Source organism: Geospiza fortis, unplaced genomic scaffold, assembly GCF_000277835.1.
Source record: "Geospiza fortis unplaced genomic scaffold, GeoFor_1.0 scaffold40, whole genome shotgun sequence".
Taxonomy (NCBI): Eukaryota; Metazoa; Chordata; class Aves; order Passeriformes; family Thraupidae; genus Geospiza; species Geospiza fortis.
This window is the reverse complement of record NW_005054297.1, coordinates 21,757,047-21,779,507: the sequence shown is the minus strand read 5'-3', so window position 1 is coordinate 21,779,507 and position 22,461 is coordinate 21,757,047. Positions and strand designations below refer to the sequence as shown.

The following is a 22,461-nucleotide window of genomic DNA, read 5'->3' as shown; positions in this document are numbered from 1 at the left end:
GACAAAATTACTTGGAACTAAAGGTTCTACTACTAATGAAACCTGTGTCAAACACTGTTATAATTTAAATCAAAACACTGATCTGAAAAGACCTAGTTCATCCAAAATATTTGGTAGGAGTTCTATCTAAATTGAAGTGTATAATTTAGAAGTGATGAAACAATCTTTCTCAATTTCAAACTTAGACATTTTCTCTTTTGTTAAAAATATATTTATGGAATTCCTTGTTTTACAGAAGTTGTAAATTTTGATTTCCTTTGTTGATTTGACAGTAAAACTGTTTCAAGAATACTAGAATTTTCCAAGAACAAAAGCTTTTTTGATCAGCTATAGTCAGTGCTTGTTGAGTCCAGAAAATGAGGTATTGTGCCAAACTATGAGGAGTCTAATAAGAGTTTTAGTGGACAGAAAAAAGAGAGAGTACTCAATTTTTTTTTTTTTGAGTGGGGGGGAAGTGGGACGGGGTGAGGTTTCCCCTAGTAGGATTTTATGCTTTTTACCAGCTCAGAAATAATTGGACTTCGAAACTTGTGATCCTGTTATTCTTAGAAAAGCTTCTTTAGGTCAAAGGTTTAATGACTTTTTTTAAGCTTTTGAATACTCACTCCCTTCTAGATTTCATTCAGTGTTAAACTGTTGTCCTGTTTCTACAGAAGGATTGATCCAAAGGCTAAACCAATAGAAATGCTTAAAATCTAGTTTTTTAAAAATTATTTTGTGCCTATACCATTATACTGTATTTGTCTATTTTAAGATTTAATATTAAGATAGTAAACCAGGTTGTGAGAGTCAAGTCTTGAAGCTCTTTTCTACCTGGCCCATGCCTTTGTTTTACAGAAAGTAGTAAACAAGTCCTGGGTCAGCTCCTGCATGGCAGCAGCTGACTGTTGGTTTGTGCCAGCAGTAGACACAAGATAGCTTGCATTTATTGAGAGCAAAAGGGAAAACTAATGGTGAGCCCTCAGCTATGTCCATACATAACCAAATAGGTTCATGGATCTCACTGTATCTTTATAGCCTTCAAGAAGTCTGAAGGACATGTAGTCTCTTGAACTAGCTTATGTTTTCATAATAAAGGTTCTAATAGTGAAATTGTCTGAAATTGTATTTCTTGGAGTTGACTGACAAATGTTTCCCACTTATATCTTTATAAGTTCTTTATAAGTATCTTTATAAGTTCAAGTTTCTCTCTTCAACATAACTGTAATAAAACTCTTCTTCCCTAACAATTCTAGCCTCCAGGAGGCAGCAAAAATTTATGGGATTTGGTTGCTGTAATAAAGGGACAGGATGACAGTTTGCTTCCACAAAACTACTGCAAAGGAATTATGCATATGAAACACCTCATTAGATTTAGACTGGTAAGTGAAGCACAAACAGTATGTGAAAATGGTTGTTAGTCCATGTAGTATTTCACTATTTAAAAATAACATTCAGTGCTTTACAAATGGTCACAACTTCATATCCAAAGATATTTGTGCAATACCAGTTCTTCACTGCAACACTAGTCTGTTACAACAGCATCTAGCTGAGTCTGTGATTTCATGTATACTCAATGTTAAAATTCTAGGTTACAGTTATTAACTAGAAAAGCAATTTCAAAACAATTAAAATCAATTGCAAGCAATCATCACTAGAGTTTCAGCTATGAAGCGATTTGTCTTGCCTATTATATACCCTGTACTTTTATGTTCAGTAAAGCCAAATTATTTGTTGTATAAACATGAAGTGTGTAGCTATGTTCAGATGCACAGACAGAGAGGAATTAATGTCTGAAAATGGGGAAGAGTCATCAGAAATATGTTCTGTATCTCTCTGGAAGAAAGAATGGCAAGAAACTGTCCTTAATACAGATACACAGTTTAAGAGTGACTTGGATGAGAAAAGGAAATTCAAGTATTAGGCCATAAATTAATTAGTAGCTGCATTTATGAATATGTAACCAGATACACAGTTTGTGTAGAATATGAAGATTCATCATTCTGTCAGGAATTTCTTAGGAGTACTAAAGAATCCCATACTCTAGTGACTGGATTGTAAATAGAGGAAAGATCATCTACTGATATGGATCAGGAAATGCACTTCCCAGCCCCAGGGCTAATACTTGCCAGGTATCACCTATTGTATGCTTTTACATGCTGTATCTTTTGTAAAATCACAGGCTTTTTTAAAGTGTCCTATGTTCCTTATGACTCTCAAGTGATTAAAGCTTATTAGTGTTGTTAACTGTAATAATGGCAGCTGCACTGATAATCCTATGAAGCTCTGTTTGTGTGTCCATGTGTCCAAAAAAACAGTTTTCTCAGCCAGTTAGCCTGAGAAGACATTAAATCTTGACTTGTGCAATGCCAGCAGTCTGTTTAACCCTGCAAAATGATTTCATGCATTTATAACTCCAGTGACCTAGAGTAACTACAGTAATTGCTGGTCATTCTGTGGATCTGGATTAAGTGTTCACATTAATTAAAAGCACTTTTTCCCCTTCTTGCAGACTCAGAATCTTGTTTGAAAGCTTTATGAGAAAGTATGGGATAGGGTAATGCTGATTCCTTGTTAAGGACTGCTAATATTCTCTTTTCCTTAGGAAACTAAATAATGGCCCTGCAGCACCTATACATTTCTGAATGAAGTAAGGTTGTACAGCAACTCTGTTTTTTCTGGTTTTAGTAAACAGAGAGGATGCATTGGAGACTTTAGCATGAAAATAATAAAAAATATAGAGGTCCTGAGGAAAAAAACCAATGTAGTATGTTTTTAAAAAAACCCAGATTCTTGGGAGTTGCCATTGGTCTAAATGGCAGTTTACTTTGGCGAAGAATGTTCAAAATTCATTCTCCATCTTCCATATATGGTTCTGCAATGTCATGAATAGCCATCACTGTGCATTGAAGATAGAATTCAACTGAGAATTCTTAAAATGGGAATCTCCCTTTTTTGGTTTTTTTTCCTGTATGTATAATTCTGTTGCAGCTTGTTTCTCAGATTCTGCCAGATGAAGAAATTTAGTCTTGTCTTCCCAACTAATATAAAAATTGCAGCAGTTGGGAATATAAATAATTTCTTGGCTATAAGGTTAATGGGGCATGACAGATCAGATCACAGAAGTTGTTGCCTATCAGTTAAGCCTACTGTCTTTGTTATTTCTTTGTGTGGACATCATTATAATGGTAATATGTACGATTTTCAGCTCTGTATGGTTTATGTTAGCAAATTTATGGTTTTTTAAGTTTCAAAATATCAAGATTTTTATAAGGGACATCTGGATGAATTACTATTATGTATGAGAATAAAAAAAATTAAGCTACTATAGGAAGATAGTAAATGAAAATGTATATGTACAATAAAACACTAACACATTTACTTTAACAACATAAATTTAGTTCACTGTAATCTCATTGAAATCTCTTTCAATTAGCCTTTTGCTAAAGAATTTTTTTCTTAAATTATAACCTTTTTATTGTGCTGTAATATTTACCAATAGGTTAATTCTTAAGGAAACTTTTTGTCATCACAGAAAACTTCTTAATCCTTTTTTTTTTTTTTTCCCTCAGTCCAAGGCACAAGAACTGACAACAGTAAAGATGTCTAAATTTGGAGGTGGTATTGGTGCACCAAGCAAAGAGGAAAGACTCAAAGAAGCTGCAGAAATACATTTAAGATTAGGTCAAATTCAGCGATATTGTGAGCTAATGGTAGAACTTGGAGAGGTAAAATATCAGAACACTACTGAAGAATAAAAAAATATTAAGGTTTCTGAAAACCAGCTACCCTAAGAAAGATGGGGAGGCAATGAATGGGTCACAGTCCCCAGAAAAGTAATCTTGTTCCACTTATTTTTAACATATGCAGTGTAAAGCATAACTCATTCCTTAATTAATTCTTGACAAATATATTTTAAGGGAAGAAAAGTTACACTAGTTTAAAATATGGCTGCTTCACAAATGGAAATGATCACGTTAAATGTATTACTGCTTTCTTCTAGTGGGACAAAGCTCTCTCAGTTGCACCTGGTGTATCAATGAAATATTGGAGGAAGTTAATGCAAAGGTAAGTTAATTAAAATTAAGATGGCAAATAGTAGCTTAAGTTCATAAAAGGACACAGAGAAATAGGAAGGATGGATACTATTACCAGATATACTTCTCTTTTGTTACAGCAGTCTAGTGATGTTACTTTTTGTTCAGTAAGCTTTGGGATAGAACTGTGGAGGATTTCAACAATAACTTTGTGTACAAGAATCAAAGAGTTGAAAATAAATTGCAACTTTATAAACTCTTTAGGTGCAGTATTGACAGTTTGTAAGTCTGGAAAGGCAGATGGGTTTTAGTGAACTTTATTCAGCTTCATCTAACACCTACACCATGTAGTTAAGTTTGGTGATTGTTCATATATATGGTTCTTTCTTGTTTATTTATTCATTTGTTTAATTAGGAGAGCTGATCAGTTAATTCAGGAAGAAAATGATGATGTCATCCCATACTGTATAGCTATTGGAGATGTGAAGAAACTGGTTTCTTTCTTTACTTCAAGAGGTCAGCTTAAAGAGGCTCTACTTGTTGCACAGGTATTACTACGTATATACCAATGTCGGAGATGTATTTAGCTCTTAGCTTTTAAGTCAGAATATGACATGCATATTTAAAAGGCAAAATAGCTGAATAAAGATGCCCTAGTCTTTACTTCCATGTGGTACTGATGAGTTTTTATACAGAAATCACAAGAAGGAGTTACCTCATGTTTAGAGATTTAAAGCCTGATTCTTCTAAACTGCAACCAAATGAGCATAATGAAAACTGTGTTCAACTTCAATTGAAATGGAACTGATTTTCAACAGCTGATATTGCCCTTAACATCAAATTCACGTAAGATTTGATTTCTCATGAATTTCTACTGAGAAATCATCTGTTTTTAGCTAAATAGCTAAATAATGTGCAGAATGTAACTTTGACACGTGCTTAGATGTTGCAGACATCTTTTTATGAAAATCTTTTTCGTAGGATTTTTTCTTCCTGAGAAGCTGAGAGGCTTCAGAAATAAAATGTAAACAATGGTTATTTGCTGCTGTGGAATGCAACAAGTCCATCTGTGATTGGTCTCATGTGCTTGTTTGTAATTAATGGCCAACCACAGCAGAGCTAGCTCAGAGAGTCTGAGGCAGCTGCCTTTGTTATCATTCTTTTCTATTCTTATTCTTAGCTTAGCTAGCCTTCTGAGATGAAACTTTTCCTTCTATTTCTTTTAGTATAGTTTTAATGTAAGGTATATCATAAAATAATAAATCAAGCCTTCTGAACATAGAGTCAGTATTCTCGTCTCTTCCCTCACCTGAAAACCCCTGTGAACACCGTCACACTTAGATTGTTTTGAACTATAGTTCAAACTATAGTGTTTGAACTTTAAAGCAAGTTAAAGCTCCAGAAAGGTCTAAATTTTTCGTGTAAGAGAGGTATTGCAGAGCTACTACAATTCATAGAATAGTCTTTGTCTCAAAGGTTTAATGAGATAATAATGAGCAACAAAATGCCAGGATTTACCTTCCCTTGTAACTGAGCCCTGAGGTTGAATGGTGTTGTCCCAGCCACATCTTCAAGAATGTAAAAGAATTTCAAAAAATTCACAGAATCAATTTGCTTGAAAAAGATCTCTGAGATCACTGAGTCCAGTCCTTTACCAATCACCACTTTGTCAACTGATTTCATTTTAACCCACACTGATCTCTTTGTATTTAATGTTAGAAATAAATTATTGTAAGATACAAAGAAAAGTTCACCTTAAGCCACTATATGCCAATTCTTTCCAGATTTGTGGTATACCTGCTGAGCAGTATCTATGGACTTCATCCTTCCCTCAGAGCTGCTTGCTCCTTGGGGGGTAAAAATCAAGGTTGTAGCTTTCATCATCCATTATATCCAAATGCTGAAGAATGCTGCTCAAATTCATAGGAAGGAAGAAGTCTCTTGCTTCAGTAGAATTCTTGTATACATTCAAATATTTTCTTTGTTATAACTGGGCTTTAGAAAATTTTTTATATATCTTAGATTATTGTTATTGAAAAATTTCATTTAATCTTCAGTTTGAATTCTGCATGAGTTAATCTATATTTTATTCATTTCCAGGCAGCTTGTGAAGGAAATATACAGATGTTGACACTCTCCACAACAAGTGGAACTTCAAATTCTGCTGGAAACAATACAGATGATTATAATCAGTAAGTTGTTCTAGTTTATAACTATAAACCTCATTTTACTGCAGAATGTAAATTCATTAAGGATGATAAAGCACAGTGGTTTAATTTGGCATCAGCAATGTAGTGTTCAACAAAATATTGCATCTTCTAGTACTTGGTTAGTAGAGTTACTAGCTACCTGATGCTACACTTATTTCCCTATTGTGCCTCCTGGCACAAAATGGATTTTTCATATGTGTTGTGTGCATTATAATTATAAATGTCCTTTTCTCTTGCTCCATATGTAAGATGCATTCCTCTGCACTAAAATAAATAGCATATTAACTGAGAACTTGTGGTGAGATTTAGCATTAACAAGTATCTGTGATCCCCTGTTATTACACATAACCTCCTCCTGAAGCTTTGCTCTTTGTCATAAGTGAAGGTTCTGATAATGTAAAATAAAAATAAAACTGAGAGACTAGGTTTAGATTAGATATTAGGAAAAAATTCTTTACAGTGAGGCACTGCAACAGGTTGCCCAGAGAAGCTGTGGCTGCCCCATCTCTGGAAGTGTTCAAGGTCAGGTTGGATGGGGCTCTGTGTACCTAGTCTAAGGGAAGATATCCTTGCCCATGGCAGGGGGCTTGGAACAGAATGATCTTTAAGGGCTCTTCCAACACAAGCCATTTTATGATTCTCATTGTCCATGTCTGTAAAAAAAAAAAACCCAAATATGCACCTCTCCTTGTCTAGAACAGCACTCAAAAACCTGAATTACATTATCAAGTTATAGTTGTAGTAACAAAAACAGTTTGGAGGCTGCGCAGTTACTTCATTTACATGAGCAGTTTTTGAGCAATTAGAGAAGTACTAGTGCAGAGTTTGCAGGTAGAGATTGGATATCCAAGTATTTGATTTTCCTTCTTTCAATCTGAAGGGACATTTCCTACTGATGTAAACTTTGGGAAACTGACCCACCTAAGTATGCACCAACATAAGTAGTGGATGAAGCTCAAACAGATTGCATTTTTCAAGCTAATCATGTCATTATCTGTGAGCCAAATATATCAACTTTTAGGGTACAGAAGCAAATGTGGTGAATTTTACATAAATTAAGACCCAAGGCACTCCAACTTTAAAGTGACCTTGTAGAATTTCTTCTTTGTTCTTGCAGTCTCCTGCAGAAGGTCAGTAAAGAACTGGCAGATTGGTATTTCCAGGATGGCCGTGCAGTGCTCGCAGCGTGTTGTCATTTGGCTGTTGAAAATATAGAGGTAATTTTTTTTTTCTTTAAAGATTAAAATGCCAACATTTACTTCCTTTTTACATCATTTAAAATTTATGTATCATATTCTAAAATGTTATTTGGCATTTGATTTTTTATACTTATGCAAAGGTATATAGTTATAGTATTAAAGTTAGTAGCAGAACTCCCTTGATTCTATTAAATTCAAGGTTTCTTTCATGCACAGAAGGTAGCATGTTGCTGCTGAATTTTATTTACAATATCTTGTTATATTAGACAATATAAGATACTTAAGTACCTTATATATATACATCTAAGTGTTACTGTTTATGGTGACCCAAAATACCCATTCAGAACTGGAAGTTATTGTGCTAAAGAAGGTGCAATTATCCACCTTGAAGAATTTGCAGTCTAAATGAAGAAGTAAATAGGAAAAGAAAACCCCACCCCTCAGTACAAAAGATAGAACCGACATGTAGGAAACATTTTATTATGTTTTTTATTTGCTTGTAGTTTTACAAATTGTTTCTTTTCCTCATTTTATCTGGATTTTGTTGTTGCTGACTTAACATGTTTTTCCTCCTCTATCCCCCCCAAAAATATAATTTCTTCTCGATGAGAGAAATTGAGAATCAGTAAATTCCTATATTTCTAAATAGGCGTATTTGAAGTTGTTGTCTAGTCTCATAGGGTTTGACATTCTGCTATGCCTATCAGTATCTATGCTCAGAGAGAGTAAGAACAGGACAATCCTTCCTGTTTTCTGGGGTTTTTGAGTCTCCTTTCATTGAAAGAGAGGGGGAAATACAAACTCTGAATGCTAGTGTCCTTAAGATTAGATGGAATTCCTAGCATGCATTTCAGGTATCATATTTATGAGATCTCTTCAGTTGAATAAAGGAAGATTCTGCTAAAGGAAATCTGTTTGGTTGTTTAAAAGCACATTAATACATGGTGCACAATTATTTACTCATTCAAGAGACCCAAAATATATAAAATTGAGTTTAAATATTGCATATTTTGTCCTTCTGTAAAAAGTGTCATAGGTGAATGTCAAATGAATGTCAAATGCTCGACATGGTGAATGCCCCAAACAGAATGCTTCTGTCCCTTAATGATATAATTTTTTCATTGAGCAAGCTTGCAATGGCAAACCTGATTCGTGGAAATGAACTGGAGCTGGCAATCAGTGTGGGTACTGTCTTGGGAGAAAGTGCAGCACAAGCAACACATTATGCCCTAGAATTACTAGCAAGAAAATGTATGGCAGTAATAACATGGTAAGAATTTCTTAATCCAAAGAAGTTTTTTTTTAATCCAAAGAAAATTTTTTAAAATTTTCTCCCTGACAAAGTAATGAAGGTGTGTCATTGTGAAACTTTGTAGAGATCAAACCAAGATGGGAAGGGAGTATAAAAATTGCTGCTTAAATAAGAATTGCTTTATTAGACCTTTGAAGTGCAAGGCATGCAAAATGTTCTGCTTTAGTTGCAAAGTATATTCTGTATGCATTGTAAATAAGAGAGGAGTCATTGTCAGAGTATAGTACCCACTGAAAAAAACACCCTAGCTACTTGGGCAATAGGTAGCTTATGAAGTCCTAGTTTGTACTGAGTAAAAAGAACTGCTTCAAAAAAAGTAAGGCTGGAATTGAGTTAAAAAATCAAAAGGAACAGCTCAAGTAGAATGTGTGAAGTGATTTTTAAGTACTTGATTGAAAAAATATAAAACTATGAGTCCGAGGAATTATTTTCTACTGGTATTAGGAACACAAGACTCCTGCAACAATTTAAGGATGAAACAAGATTACTATTTAATTCTGCAGGAGTAACTTCTCTCTTGCATATAGGGGAAGCCTTCTGTGGCAACTTTTCCTCATTGTAGTGGTTTTACTTTGAAAAAATACAGCTTCTTTTTTTTTTTATCTAACAACAAAAAAGCAGAAAACCTTTCTAAGGTGTATTTGGCATCTCTATAACTTGCTTGTAATCAACATTTCACAAAAAATGTGTACTTAAACAGTGAAGGATCAGTGTTTCTTCTACAGTTAGTATTTGCTAATGAATTTAGAGGTAGTTTGAGAGAAACATAGTGAAACTCCGCTCTACATTAAAGAGGAGATTAGAACATTAGAATATTTAGCTTTCATTAGACAATGAAGCATTGTAGAAAAAGATAAAATAAGAAACTGGTGACTTGTTGCTTTCATTTTGCAGTGGTTTAGCTTGTCTGCATTGCACCAGTCTTAATGGGGTTGTTTTGGCAACTCCATCTGCAGCTTTTAAGGTGTCTGAAGCTCTTTCATTGTTAAGTGTGATTTTTATGTAGCCTCTGATAGGAAGCACTGGATGTGGAGCTAAAAAAACCAGTGTATATTTTTTCCAGTTCCATAACAAAAGCTTGTTCTGATTGCAGGGCTGTAATTACTGCTTATAATGGTATGGCATCTGTGTTTATGTCCATAAAGGTTCTGTAAACTTACAGCATGTGTACACTGAAGTCTACATGGTGATAAAGTCTGTACGTGATAAAATTTTCAAGTCAGGTACTGCATATTGCCCAAGCATACATCTGGATTTTTCAGTGGGTTTCACACACTGTGCTGAACACCTTGCAATCCTGGATTCTGATTTTCAGCAATTGCAGCATATTTTTTATATTCTGTAGGCAAAAATCAGAGATTCATTAATCTCTTTGTTTTGTAATAAAGAGATTTTCACACAGCATAATCCCCTTGGTTAACTACACGCATAAGATCGTGTATAGGGAAGGTGGAGTTCAAGAGTCTCTGATATTTGAAGGGCTCCCTTTTTAAATTTACTGGTTGTTATGCTTAGGGATATCCATCAGTTGGAAACATTTCACTGTAGTGAAGCATTTTATTGTAGACAGCAAAAGGAATACCAGAAGGATCCTGATGAATTAATAAAGAAATCAGTTACTGAATGGTGGAATGTTTCTTGGGTTTTGTTTGGTTGTTTTTAGAAATGCTCTAAAATATAAAATCAAGCCAGAAAAAAAAAAATTAAAACTAAACATTCATGCACTTTCCCAAATCTAAAGCCTTGAGAAAATGTGTGAATGTTTAAGGACACATTTTTGTCTGTATTTAACACCTAAATACTTTCTAAAGCAACTTTCTACTATTCAAAAAGCTAGTCATATTTTACCTGAGATACTGAATTCTGCATAAGCAAACTGAGCCACCTCATTTTGATCTTTATACTGACAGTGTTTTCAGTTTAATTCTTAAAAATCATTCCAGTTTCTTAGAATCTCCAGGTTCTTAAAAATCATTCCAGGTAGCACAATTTGTAGGGCATTATCTACTTTAAATTACTTTTTTTCAAATGAACATTGGATTTCAGTTTTTTGACAAGAAAATTTCTGATCACTTAAAAATATTTAAATTGCTTATGAAGATTAGTACATATAAGTAAGTGATCTTGAAAATAGCTTAAGAACTTGTGAAATATCCTAGGTTCTGAAAGAATGCTTCTGTAACTTGGAAAAGTGGCTGTTGGACAGTAATACTATCACAGATTTTCTAAAGAACTTTTGGCATGAGTTTCTTTATGTTGTCAAAAGGCAAAAAATAGAAAGCTATTTTTTGTTGTTGTTGCTGTTGAAGTCAGTTGCCCTGACCCTTAGATTTGCTGCTGTAGTTTAATTGTTTTCTGTCAGATATTTTCTCTGTAAAATAATATAAAATTTTGTTGAATACTGTTTCAATGTCTTCCTTTTAGCTTCCCGTCGCTTGGATACAGGTATTTTGCTTTTCTGGAGAAAGTTTAAGCTTTTTTTTTTTCCCTCAATAAAGTCACAAGCTTTTAAAATTTCTGTAAGTGTCCTAATTTTTAATTGTGATTAATACTTGAAAGTGAGATAGAAAGCAGTTGCAAATATTGGATAATAGCTTACTTGAATATTTTTAAGCTAAGTACCACATTCTGAAAATCCAGAGGTAATCAGTAGGACTTTTTTCAAGGGGCAAGTCAATCTTGAGGTTCACAGGAGAAATGATGTCTGCTTGAATAGAAGAGTCAGGGAATAACCAGTTCTTAAAACTTAAATAGAACGATTTCCAAATAATAGCCTAATATTATACATTCCCTTCATCTGTTTGTTGTGTGAAGGATAGGATAACAAATGGTAAAAAGTTTAGGAAAATGTAAGAAATGTCAGTTTGCTAAAACAGTTTTCCTTTGAGAAGGATAAAAATAGGTATCACATTTTTTCTCCATATAATCTCTCTATTTCTATGTCACATGAGCACCAAGCCATTCTGGATGACCAGGAGATGTCCTATATTGCTGTCATGAAGCTTTAGAAGCCTGGAATTTTGAGGATGGTTTCATGACAGAGCCACATTATCATCTTTTCTTCTCTCAACTTGGAGGGTTCCTAGTCTCCTTTCCCATCCGTGCTCACATATTCTTCCATTTCACTTCGAGATGGTTCTGAGGCTTAATAATTGCACAACTGTTCAATTCAACCAACTAAAGCAACAGAAAGTTAATTAATGACTTTTCCAATAAGATGAATAATTAAGCCTCATTTATTGAACAAAAATATTCTTAGATACTGAGCTTGCTTCTGCACTTCTCCGGAAATAGTATTTTTTCAGTAAACTCTTCTTTTATTAGGAATGTAAAAGAGAAAATAGCTTCCTTCTATTACAAACCACCAAGAGTAACTATATGTCATCTTTTGTTTGTGCAGGGATTTAGCAGTTGATCTGCTTATGATGATTCCTGATAATAAACTGCAGTTAGTGAAACTATGTGCTTTTTATCCTGGATGCACAGCAGAAATAAATGATCTGCATGAAAAGGTACAACGTAAAAGAATTTACCTGAATCTAATAAGGTTTTGTATTGATTCATTTACTAATTTCAAAAAACATAATGCCATATAAAACCACAGGATGAATTTGACTTTCACATCTTATATGTAGCATATTCTTTTCTCCTCTATTAGTCTTTGTTGACTTTATTTTCAGTATTGTACAATAAATGTAGTTCTTCATTTCTATCCTTTAGTGCACTCTTTTCCTGACATATGTTACTTTCTGAAGTAGCTTATGATCTTCAGAATTACCTGTCAGTAAAATTTATAACCTAATAGATGTGCGGCCTAATCATGTTTTGGCAGATCAACTTTCTGTAGTCTGAATTGTTTTATATTTTATGCCTGTTATGTCCATAAATGTCCCCTTTCCTCTTCAGCAGCAGAAAGGTCTGCTTTGATTGTTCTCCCTTAGGGTGCAACTCAGACTGCATATTTATTAAACAGTAGTAAAAGCTTCACAAAAACATTAGCAGTGAAAACTGGTACTGCTTAAATTAAAGTTACAGAGCCTTTTCCAGTGTTGCTCTGGTCTAGATGACTTTCTTAATGTGCATTATATGCAGGTATGTCTTTCAGTTACTTCTTTGGAGAGAATTTTTTCTTCTTGTGTGCAAATGTCAGTATTTCTCTGCATCTTAGAAAAGTGTTTGAACACTTCAGTAATTTTCTGGCAAATTGTTTGTTTTCCAGTGTAATCTTCCTGATGTGGAAGAATGTATGCGAGTGGCAGAGACAATTCAGGCAGATGGGGATGTATTTGAAACAATAAAGTACTATCTGTTAAGCACAGAACCTGAAAAGGCTCTCCCTGTTGGCATTCAGTATGTGAAAGGTAGGTAGTTGGATGAAGAAGAATTTTAAAGCAAAAGTTATCTGTATAACTTTCCTTATGAGATATTTTTCTTTTTATTTTTCAACAGAACAACTCTGTGGCTCAGATTGGACTTTAGATTCAGTCTTTCCGTATCTTGATCTTTTAAGTTACATACGGACTGAGCAGTTAATGTTGCCTAAGTGTAGTGAGTGAGTATATTTTCCCTGACTTAGAAAAGTGGGACTTTTCCTTAAAGGAATCTTTCAGATTGTATATATGTAGGTGCACACTGTTAGTACCATTTTTTTTTGTTTAACAGAAGAGGGACACAAAAAAAAATTCCAGCAAGCATGCTTTTTTCCAGTCTGGAGAACAGAATGTGGACTCTCCCAAATTATAAAGGTTTAGCAAGAAAAAAAAAAGATATATTATTGCTGCTTTCTCTGTGGAGTATTTACAATGTGTGAATCAATATTGGTCTTACGTGAAGAGCTTCACTTTGATCAGCTCTGGTTTCAGTTTGCTGAAGTGGTATCACAAATCATGTGGGCTTTTATGTCAAAGCATTAAGGAACGTTGGGCTGTCAGAATTAACTCCAAAATAGATGGATAGCACTGGTTCACCTTTATGATGGATAGTTGCATCTAGGCCTAGGTGCCTACACAAGTATACGTGTGAAGAAAAAAAAGGAAAAAAAAAGTTGGGGAAACTTGGTGAAACTGAAATCTACACTAATATTTGGGGCAGTTTTATTTACATTTAGAGTTTTATCACGTTAAAAGGTCTGAGTGATGTTTGTGTAACTCTATTTGATTGTGCTTAAAAATTGTCGTATATGCCATTTAAAATTTAATAATGGAAATCAATATGAAGCAGATGGAGTCTGTTTAAACAAGTCCATGTCACAGAAAGTAAGCATAATCAGTGAGCATATATTCTCCACAAAAGGTAGATGGATAAATTAGATTTTAAAATTATAACATGAATATGAGTTTGTTTAAAGTTTTTCCAAATGCTTGTTGTTGTTCATGATTGATACTTGTTCATTTATAGGTTTCGGAATGAGTTGCTGATTTTGTGTGGTTACGTTGGTGCTTTACTTGCTATCAGAAGAGAGTACAACAGCATTGTACCTGCACTATATGAGTATACAAGGTAATACTGTGTTTTCATTAACTCTGAGTAATCTCAGTCTTTATTATGACATACGCCATACATTGAGCCCACTTCTTGGCATCACATCCCAAAAAAATGAAAACATGTCTTTCCTCTTAGCTATCCTCATGTCTGAAACTTGGTGAGAGGATTGGGGAAAAGGAAAAGGAGCGTTTGTTTGTTGTTGGTTTGGTTTTTTCTTTTCTGAACCTAAAGAAATAACAAGATCAAATACAAGCTTTTACAGAAGGGCTAATCTGATATGGATATTATTAGACTAGTAACAAGAAGTCTTTGAGACTCAGTTTGTGATACTTTCACTTTTGGCTGTAAAGCTTTCAATTATTTATTATGTAAAGAACCACAGAACAATACCGCTCAAAGTTTTGTTCTTTGATTGCCCAATATCTTCAAGACTCATAGGTTTTTAGTTTCTGGCCCATCTTAAACTGGACACTTACCTGCTTAAGGTGGACAATTTATATGCTTAAGCAGGACATTTTTAAGGTATCCCAACACAAATGAAAGATGGCAGAGTTAGGCCAGGTAGTAGCCACCACCTATATTATATTTTGATAAATAAAAAATGCATCCACTGCAAGGGCTTTGAAACTGCTTTCTGCAAGTGAAACAAGGCTGTCCCAATGTATGTGTTGAACCATGTTTCTCTAATTGCATTTTTACCATATATGGTACATGCAGGTAAAATGGATCCTTAATTTTAGTAAAGTTGACTATATTAAGAAATAAAAACACATACAGCCTTGAAATATAGAGTGGCCTCAAGTTAAAAAATACAGCAAAATAAATAAAGTGTAAATAGGGATAATTAAAATAAAATTTAAATATGAAGCTATACTTCTATAACTTTTATGAGTATTACTGTAGTTTAATATAGTGTATATTGTGAAGGATCAATTTATTTCCATAGTTATTCCATATACAATCAGAAATAGTTTTATTTTACTACTGTCTATCATGTCTTGCTTCTAAGAAAATTGTCATTATTAGGATTAATTAGGACTTTAATTACTTGCATTCCTTTTCAGTCAGCTTTTAAAAAGACGGGAAGTATCTGTACCTTTGAAAATTGAACAGCTTTCTGAGGAATTAGATGCGTGGAGAGCTTGCACACAATCAAACAAGTAGGTGGAAAAGCATAAAATTACCATGAGTGAGACTAGTAGTATTTAATTGTTTAGTTGTAAATTAATTTCCTTTGTAAAGTCTGAATGTAACTGCTTTGCAGATCTTAACCTCTCACACAAATTAGGAAGCCAAGTTGAAAACCAAACTTCTTTTATGTTCCTAGGCTCACGGATGAGTTGCCATGCACCCCGCCCTCTGATGCGCAGAGAGCGCTGTACTCAGTACTTGTCTCGCGGATTCAGGGGGAGCCTCTGAAAGGAATGGTTGGGCCAGACTGTGTCACTGGATCAAATCTTCCCAGTCATTCAGATGTTCATACCTCCTGTTTGACAGGGCTAAAGATCCAGGTACAGTTTCAGAGAGCTGAAGTGCTCTTTCTTGCTGATAGCACTGACTACTTGTGAGGTTGCCTTAAATCAAAGGTCCCTCCCACCATTTGGCTGGAAAAAGGTTTACCCTGTTATCACAGGAGCAGACTTAAAAGTGACAGGCAGCGATATCTGCCATATAAGAAAGAGCGTATAAAGAATTCTCCAATCAAATAATTGTAATTTCCGAAATCCAAAACCTTTTAATTTACACATGAAAGATTTCCTTTGCCAAATGTTGTGTCTAAAGTGCATGTATCTTTTGGCTAATTTCTCACCACAGCTTGAATAAAAGCCAGGAGATTGTCTTCAACCACATACTAATATTTTTTCTGGTTTTGGTTTTTATCACTGTCGAAATGCATACTATAAAACTTGGAATTCATGACTAATTAAATCCAGACATTAGAAGACTAAATATTCAAATATATTTATTCATCACTCACATTGAGTTTTATGATTAATACACATTAGTCCTTATAACACCTCTTTAGCATATCTTATTTTAATGGAGAGAAATTTGAAAGATTTTGAAAACACTACTCCTGACTCCAGACAATGCCTCGGTACAAATTTACTTTCCTAGGTGATGCCTAATCTGTTTCCTTTGTCCAGTGTAAGATGTCAGCCCAAAGAGTAACAGGGTGGTTTAGAGACTAAGAGGGAGGGATAGTTTTCTGATGAAAATTAGAGTTTACAAAATGCTAGTGGGATTTTTGAGGTAAAAAAATTCTCAACTTCTCACCATCAATCTAAAATAACTTGCTCTCAACACTTCCAGATTAGATGAGTAGTCTCTATCCATGGCTGTACTCTCAACATTTTCTAACAGCCATGTAAAGCTGCCAATGTTATAGTCTATTCAACAAGAATAGCAAATATGGTGTCACCAGCTTCTCATCTACAGGATCTGTATTTCTGGATTAGTATACATTAGGAGTGGTGTCTTTGGGCATGCAGATCAGCTCAACAATCAGAATCAGTTAATACTAAAGCAGGCTAGCCTACTTGTATGGGTTTACAAGTTTTATGTAGCAAGTTTGGAGAGCATAATTCTTTAAGAAAGCACTGAAATTGAAATGCAGCTTTGAGAGCGCATTTTGTCAAATTAATAAATTAGCAAATATCTTTTTCCATCACATGAATGAGTACTTTGTCCTTTTCATAGTGAATAATCCAAATTACTCTGTAGACTGCATGTAGACTCTGTTTTCAAACAATTCATGGAGACATTATATCAAGAGGATTTTTGTGGATAGGAAAAGCAAAGATCAGCAGAAATAATAATCATGTCCATGATGAAATAAGGACAGTATTCTGAAGAAAAAATGGTTGTTACCTCAGTTTCTAATTCAAGCTAAATTTAACTCTGGAATAATTGACAAGCATATATAAAATAACAATAAAACACATGAAACTAAAAATTTAAATATTGTGAAAGGTTGGGTTGACAGATTTGGGAACATAAGCGCCCTCAATTAATAATGTGTCACTGTTATCAGAGTTTTAAGTGAGTGGGGAAAAATATCTGTATGAACGTAGTGGATAGGTCTAAACAAGACATTTATGTTCTTCTGAGATAAAATATGCTTTTTGTTGTGGCCTTTACACAATCCATATATAATTTCATTTTCTCTCCCTTCCCAAACATTTTTGCTTCATAGGGTCCTGTGTTCTTCCTCGAAGATGGAAAATCTACTATTTCACTGAATGATGCTTTGATGTGGGCCAAAGTGAATCCTTTTTCACCATTAGGAACAGGAATACGACTTAACCCATTTTGATGAGGTGTTTCCTATGTACTTTATAGTGCTTAAAATAACACTCTGGGAGTTAATGCTGATTTAACCTTGATTGTCAAAGGACAGAGGTGGTAGTTGATTCCTCCTGCAGATCAATTACTTGAACTTTGAAAATTTTAACATGAGAACAAAAGGATTTCTATACAAATGTTTGTTGAGAATCCAAAGAAAAGAGTTATTTGATAATCCAAAGAAAAAGTGGATGAGATTTATATAATTTCATATATAGCCATGTCATTTTTTTTAGTAAGAATACTGTCATCAGAAAATTATTTTTGTCAACTCTGTGTGAATAGATGCTTTGTAAAGTAAGCAACTATCTACATATTACCAGAATATTGATAATAAACTGTGAAACCCATAAACACTCTTCCAAATATATAATCATAGAATTACTTTATTGACAGCAACTCCAAACTTTTTTTAGAAAGACTGGAATATTTTGGCTGTTTCACACTGTCCCCCTTATTAATTTGAACTAATTTTTACACACAGGGTTCTATAGCAAAAGTAAAATTTCAAGAGTAGGTGTTTTTTTTCATCCACTTGTTATTGTGCTTTAATAGCAGTACACATAGAAGGTCACTTGTGTTTTGTGTAGATTATCTATGTTTTGTTTAGATTATCTATTTTTATTTATTTATTTAGATTATCTAGATTACAAAATTGTATTTTCTAATAGGATCATATTTGGCAACATTCTCCATTATGCTTTCACCAGAGGCTAAAACTCTTTATAAATTTTCTTGGTTTTTTTAACAAAGGTTTTGTATAGAACAAACAGTATATTTATTGAAGTTAAATAACTATACTATGTACATTTAAAAAGCTTGTTTTCTCTTTACATTTTGTATTAGTTATAAACATGCATATAATATGACAGACCAGAAGTAAGTACTTGTGCATTTATATTTTTATTTACCACATCTGCATTCAAATGGAAAAGCAGTTATGGCAATAGAATACTAAAAATATTTAAAGCTGTGTATCGTATGGAATTTAATTATAAGGCAAATATTATACTCATTATTCTTATTAATAATTCTTATAAACAGAATTGCTCACTTTTAGAAAAGATGCCTTGGTTGCAATACTTTTTGTTAGCTTAATTGATGGTACATAAGCAGAAATCTATTTTATCTGGTTTTTTTGCTGCTACTTTAAAATAAATTTTGAAATTTATTTAAATTCCTGATAGTTACATGAAATATAAAGAGATTGCAATTAAAAATCGGCAGAATTATTTCTATAGCAACTGTTATAAAACTGGAAATAGTACTGGGTCTCTATTTAGTAGATCCTATCAAAAAAGCCTCAATTTAGAGGTAAGCCTTGCCCTTATTTAACTACAGAAATAACAATGCCACCATGCTTGAATGTTGGGATGGAGATTAGAAATAAAAGAAAATCCTGGGTTGGTTTTTCCCCTCCCTCTTTAAAATGGTAAAATATCCCTCTGGCAATGTTCTAGAGCATTATTACAGCGTTTCTGGTGTAAGAATATATTGAGTGGGGGAACACAGCTGTTTTGTACCCTAAATCCCCCATTTTTATACATACTTGGGTGCTGGAACCGAATCTTTTACTTCCTGCAAGTATTCTCTGAAAATATTTTCCCTTTGTTTACTCCATGGTACTTACAGAAGAAGAACTCGGTTTCAGAAGTTAAAGTTCATAGTTTTTGAAAGAATTTTCCATCAGTCAGTATCTGATCTTGCTTCTATCAAATGGAAGACTATCTGTCTTTTAGCACATAAATCTTACAACCTGGTATGTAAAAGTTCTTGATACAGAGGTGGAGAGCAAACAAAAGAACTGAACATGCAGCCCCATGACTGAGGATTGGGATCTGAAGTATTGACTCAGTTGCTATTCTACTATATTTAAAATCTTTTGCTGTATCATACAAATTGTTATTAATATTTCACAGTTAAAATATATTGAATATGTAGAATAACTGCATAAATGTGTTGCACATAAATTATGCCTTAACATGGAATCTTGGGCAAATCTACTCCCCTTAAATTACAGAGTGAGGGTTAGGAATTCATTACTAAAATACAAAAATTAAGTCAAAGGGTATTTTTTATATTTGGGATCCATCAGGTAACAGTCTTTGTAAATAACATGAGGTTGCATTTTCCTTGAAGTTGTTTGTACAGTGGTGAGTGAGGGGAATATGCAGAAAAGGTTGTAATTGTGTCTGCTGTTACAGCTGTGGTTGCAATTTGTCAACTGGTTCATCAGTTTCAAAAATAATTCCAGATTGTTTGCTAATGTGTAGCTTCATTGTCTAGTATAGCACATGAAATACAGATATCTCCCCCTTAATATTAAAGAATACTTTGTCTTCAAAAGACTGTTTGACTCCTCTGTAAAAGTCATATTTCCATTTAAATGAAAAAATATACGAAGCTACACAGCTAGTGCTTTCCAATTACTATTAAATCTCTGTTATGTTCAACATCTGTGCAAAACCAAATCCATTGTTCTTGGAAATAATTTGTCTAACAGTACTGACATGTTTATAAGCTTCAGAGACAGCTTCACTGGCAGCTCCAGTCTGAGATAGGAGATTTGGCACTTTAAAGGCACGTTGTGGGCTGGAATGATGCCCTGTCTGTTCCACCCTGCTCAGGGCTCCTGCCAGGCTGAGCCAGTGATGCTGCCCTGGCCATGGCCAGAGCCAAGCAGCCCACAGGCCCAGGAGAAGCACAAGGAGAACCTTGTATTCCACGTGCTTTCTCACCCACCAGTGCAGTGCCTCCTGTGGGTTTCTGGAATACTTTCAGCAAGCCTACAGGATTTCACAGTTAGATTTCATTCCAGAGTTGACATATCACGCTACTTTTTTTTTTCATGACAATGCCTTAGAACACTTTTTAACTGGTATAACAGTTCATTTAATAAGAGCTTTATTGTAATAGGGCACTTAAACAGTGCTCTGACCTGGGTCACTGTTTGCTTCAGATCCTGGTTTCTAATATTTTAATACATAACATTTATTTCATACTAAGAATTCAACCCATGAAAGCCACATTTAATAGGGCCCTGACAGCATGAGAACAGTAACAAACCTGTCATTTCTGGCTAAACAAGGGATCATTTTTGGAAGGGATTTTACCAAGCCCTAACATTAGGTATTTCATTGCCCTGTGTTTTTGGTATGTGGCAGTAGCATGCTCTGATCTGCCAAAGACATGTCCCAGTGCATAGTCCTGCCAGGCCAACAACATCCATTCCCTCTTTTGTTTGTCCCTGTTACATAGTAACAAAAGCAATGCCCCATACAACTCGGCTCAGCTTGCCAAAATGAACTCAATTTTCACACAATTATCTGTCAGTAAAAGATGGAAGTTTATGTTGAAAAGTGCCTCTTGCCTGAGATTGAAGTAATGGTATTACCACAAGCCACTTTCTTCTGACTAGTGCCCTATTCTGTATAATTACACAAAAAAATTAGTACCAAATACCTGCAAAGTACAAAGATGGTCCTGTTTGCTCTTTGGATGGTGGCAGGGATCAGGGAGAATGGTGGGAATAGATATCGCAAATGCCACAAGAGCACGAACACACCTATTTGCAATGAGATGGCCTGGACTCTGGTGAGACTCTCAGCAAAACTTTTAACTTTATCTAGTTGTGTTCCAAATTGGTTTTTTACAGAATAGCCATGTTTGCTCCAATCTGATATAGGTGTATAGAACATGTGAGCTTTTTATGACACTTTCATTGAATCAAATTTGAAAAGCAATGTGTGTACACCTGAAGGTGAGGTTCTAAATGAGCTCATTCTACGTGGAGAAGTTCAGCAGTGCTGTGATGGGCTTGGCACTTCAAAGTTGGCTTGTTTGTGAGAGTAATACACAATAAAGGTGTTGTATCTAAAACCACAAATTGCTACTTTCTGGATGAAAATAAAAACCACTACACACACCCCAGTACAGACTCAGGATATGATGGACTCCTAAGCAGCTCCTCATATCTCCATTTGACTTTCCAAGGACTCCAGAAAAGCCCCCTAAACTAGAGCTTTTGCAGCAAACAGAAACAAATTAAGGTTATTAACAGTGTCAAGACAGCTACATTTTTTTATTAGGAGCATATTATTTAGCAACTGAGTAAACATTCCTCTTTGTGAAAGCTTCCTCTATAGTTAGTTCCTCACTTATCATCTTTCCAGTAGAAACATAAATACTGAAAGGAGTCACTGAAAAGGAATGGAAGAGGGTGAATCACCTAGGGCAAATGGCAAGTTTTCAGGTGTCCCGTGCTTTGGTTTGCAGCAATCGAGTATAAGTCACTGAGAAAGTAATCTGTTCTCAAAGGAACAGCAAATGAAAAGAGGGAAAGGAGGAGTGCTGCATTTTAATGTATTCAGATCACAATCATTAAAAATTCAAGGGCATAAGCAAAGCCTCAGGGTTTTCTAATGTCTCTTGGGGCTCTGGCTAGAGTTGAACAATACCTTTTCACAGAAATGCCTGCTGGGGTATCCTGGGAATTCACGATAGGATTTTTGGAGGTGGGTAAATGTTTACAAAACAGGTAGTAAGAGAAGTAATGTCCTTTCATGAGCTGTATCCATCTTGATACAGAAAACTGACATTTTTGAAACCTTGTATTCACCTCCTGAACTTGAGCTTGAAGAGTCAGTATCCACGTCTCCACTATATGCCTTCAGAAACCTCACAAACACTACATATTAAAATATGCCTTTCTCTGAGGCATATAATTATCTAATATGCCTATTAAATGCTTGTGATACAGCACTGTTATGAAAAGATTAGGGAATTGACCATAAAATTCTGTTTTATAAGAGGATACCAAAAGTATCTCCATATTAAGGCTTTTGAGAAATAAGTTACTAATTGTACCAGGAAAGAGAATTCTATAAAAAATTGAG

The 22,461-nt window shown here is 34.5% G+C and overlaps 1 protein-coding gene across 1 annotated transcript in view; it reads left to right on the top strand.

Moving 5' to 3' along the window:
- Positions 1-19,912, top strand: part of WDR17 (WD repeat domain 17) — a 53,252-nt gene extending 33,340 nt beyond the window's left edge. The window contains exons 16-29 of the mRNA XM_005415543.2: positions 1,236-1,361; positions 3,552-3,707; positions 3,983-4,047; positions 4,432-4,564; positions 6,117-6,208; positions 7,344-7,443; positions 8,556-8,695; positions 12,138-12,249; positions 12,957-13,098; positions 13,187-13,289; positions 14,135-14,236; positions 15,286-15,381; positions 15,549-15,732; positions 17,418-19,912. Coding sequence (XP_005415600.1) covers positions 1,236-1,361; positions 3,552-3,707; positions 3,983-4,047; positions 4,432-4,564; positions 6,117-6,208; positions 7,344-7,443; positions 8,556-8,695; positions 12,138-12,249; positions 12,957-13,098; positions 13,187-13,289; positions 14,135-14,236; positions 15,286-15,381; positions 15,549-15,732; positions 17,418-17,537 — 1,671 coding nt within the window. The 3' untranslated portion in view covers positions 17,538-19,912. The remainder of the gene's footprint in view (positions 1-1,235; positions 1,362-3,551; positions 3,708-3,982; positions 4,048-4,431; positions 4,565-6,116; positions 6,209-7,343; positions 7,444-8,555; positions 8,696-12,137; positions 12,250-12,956; positions 13,099-13,186; positions 13,290-14,134; positions 14,237-15,285; positions 15,382-15,548; positions 15,733-17,417) is intronic.
- Positions 19,913-22,461: the final 2,549 nt, after the last annotated feature.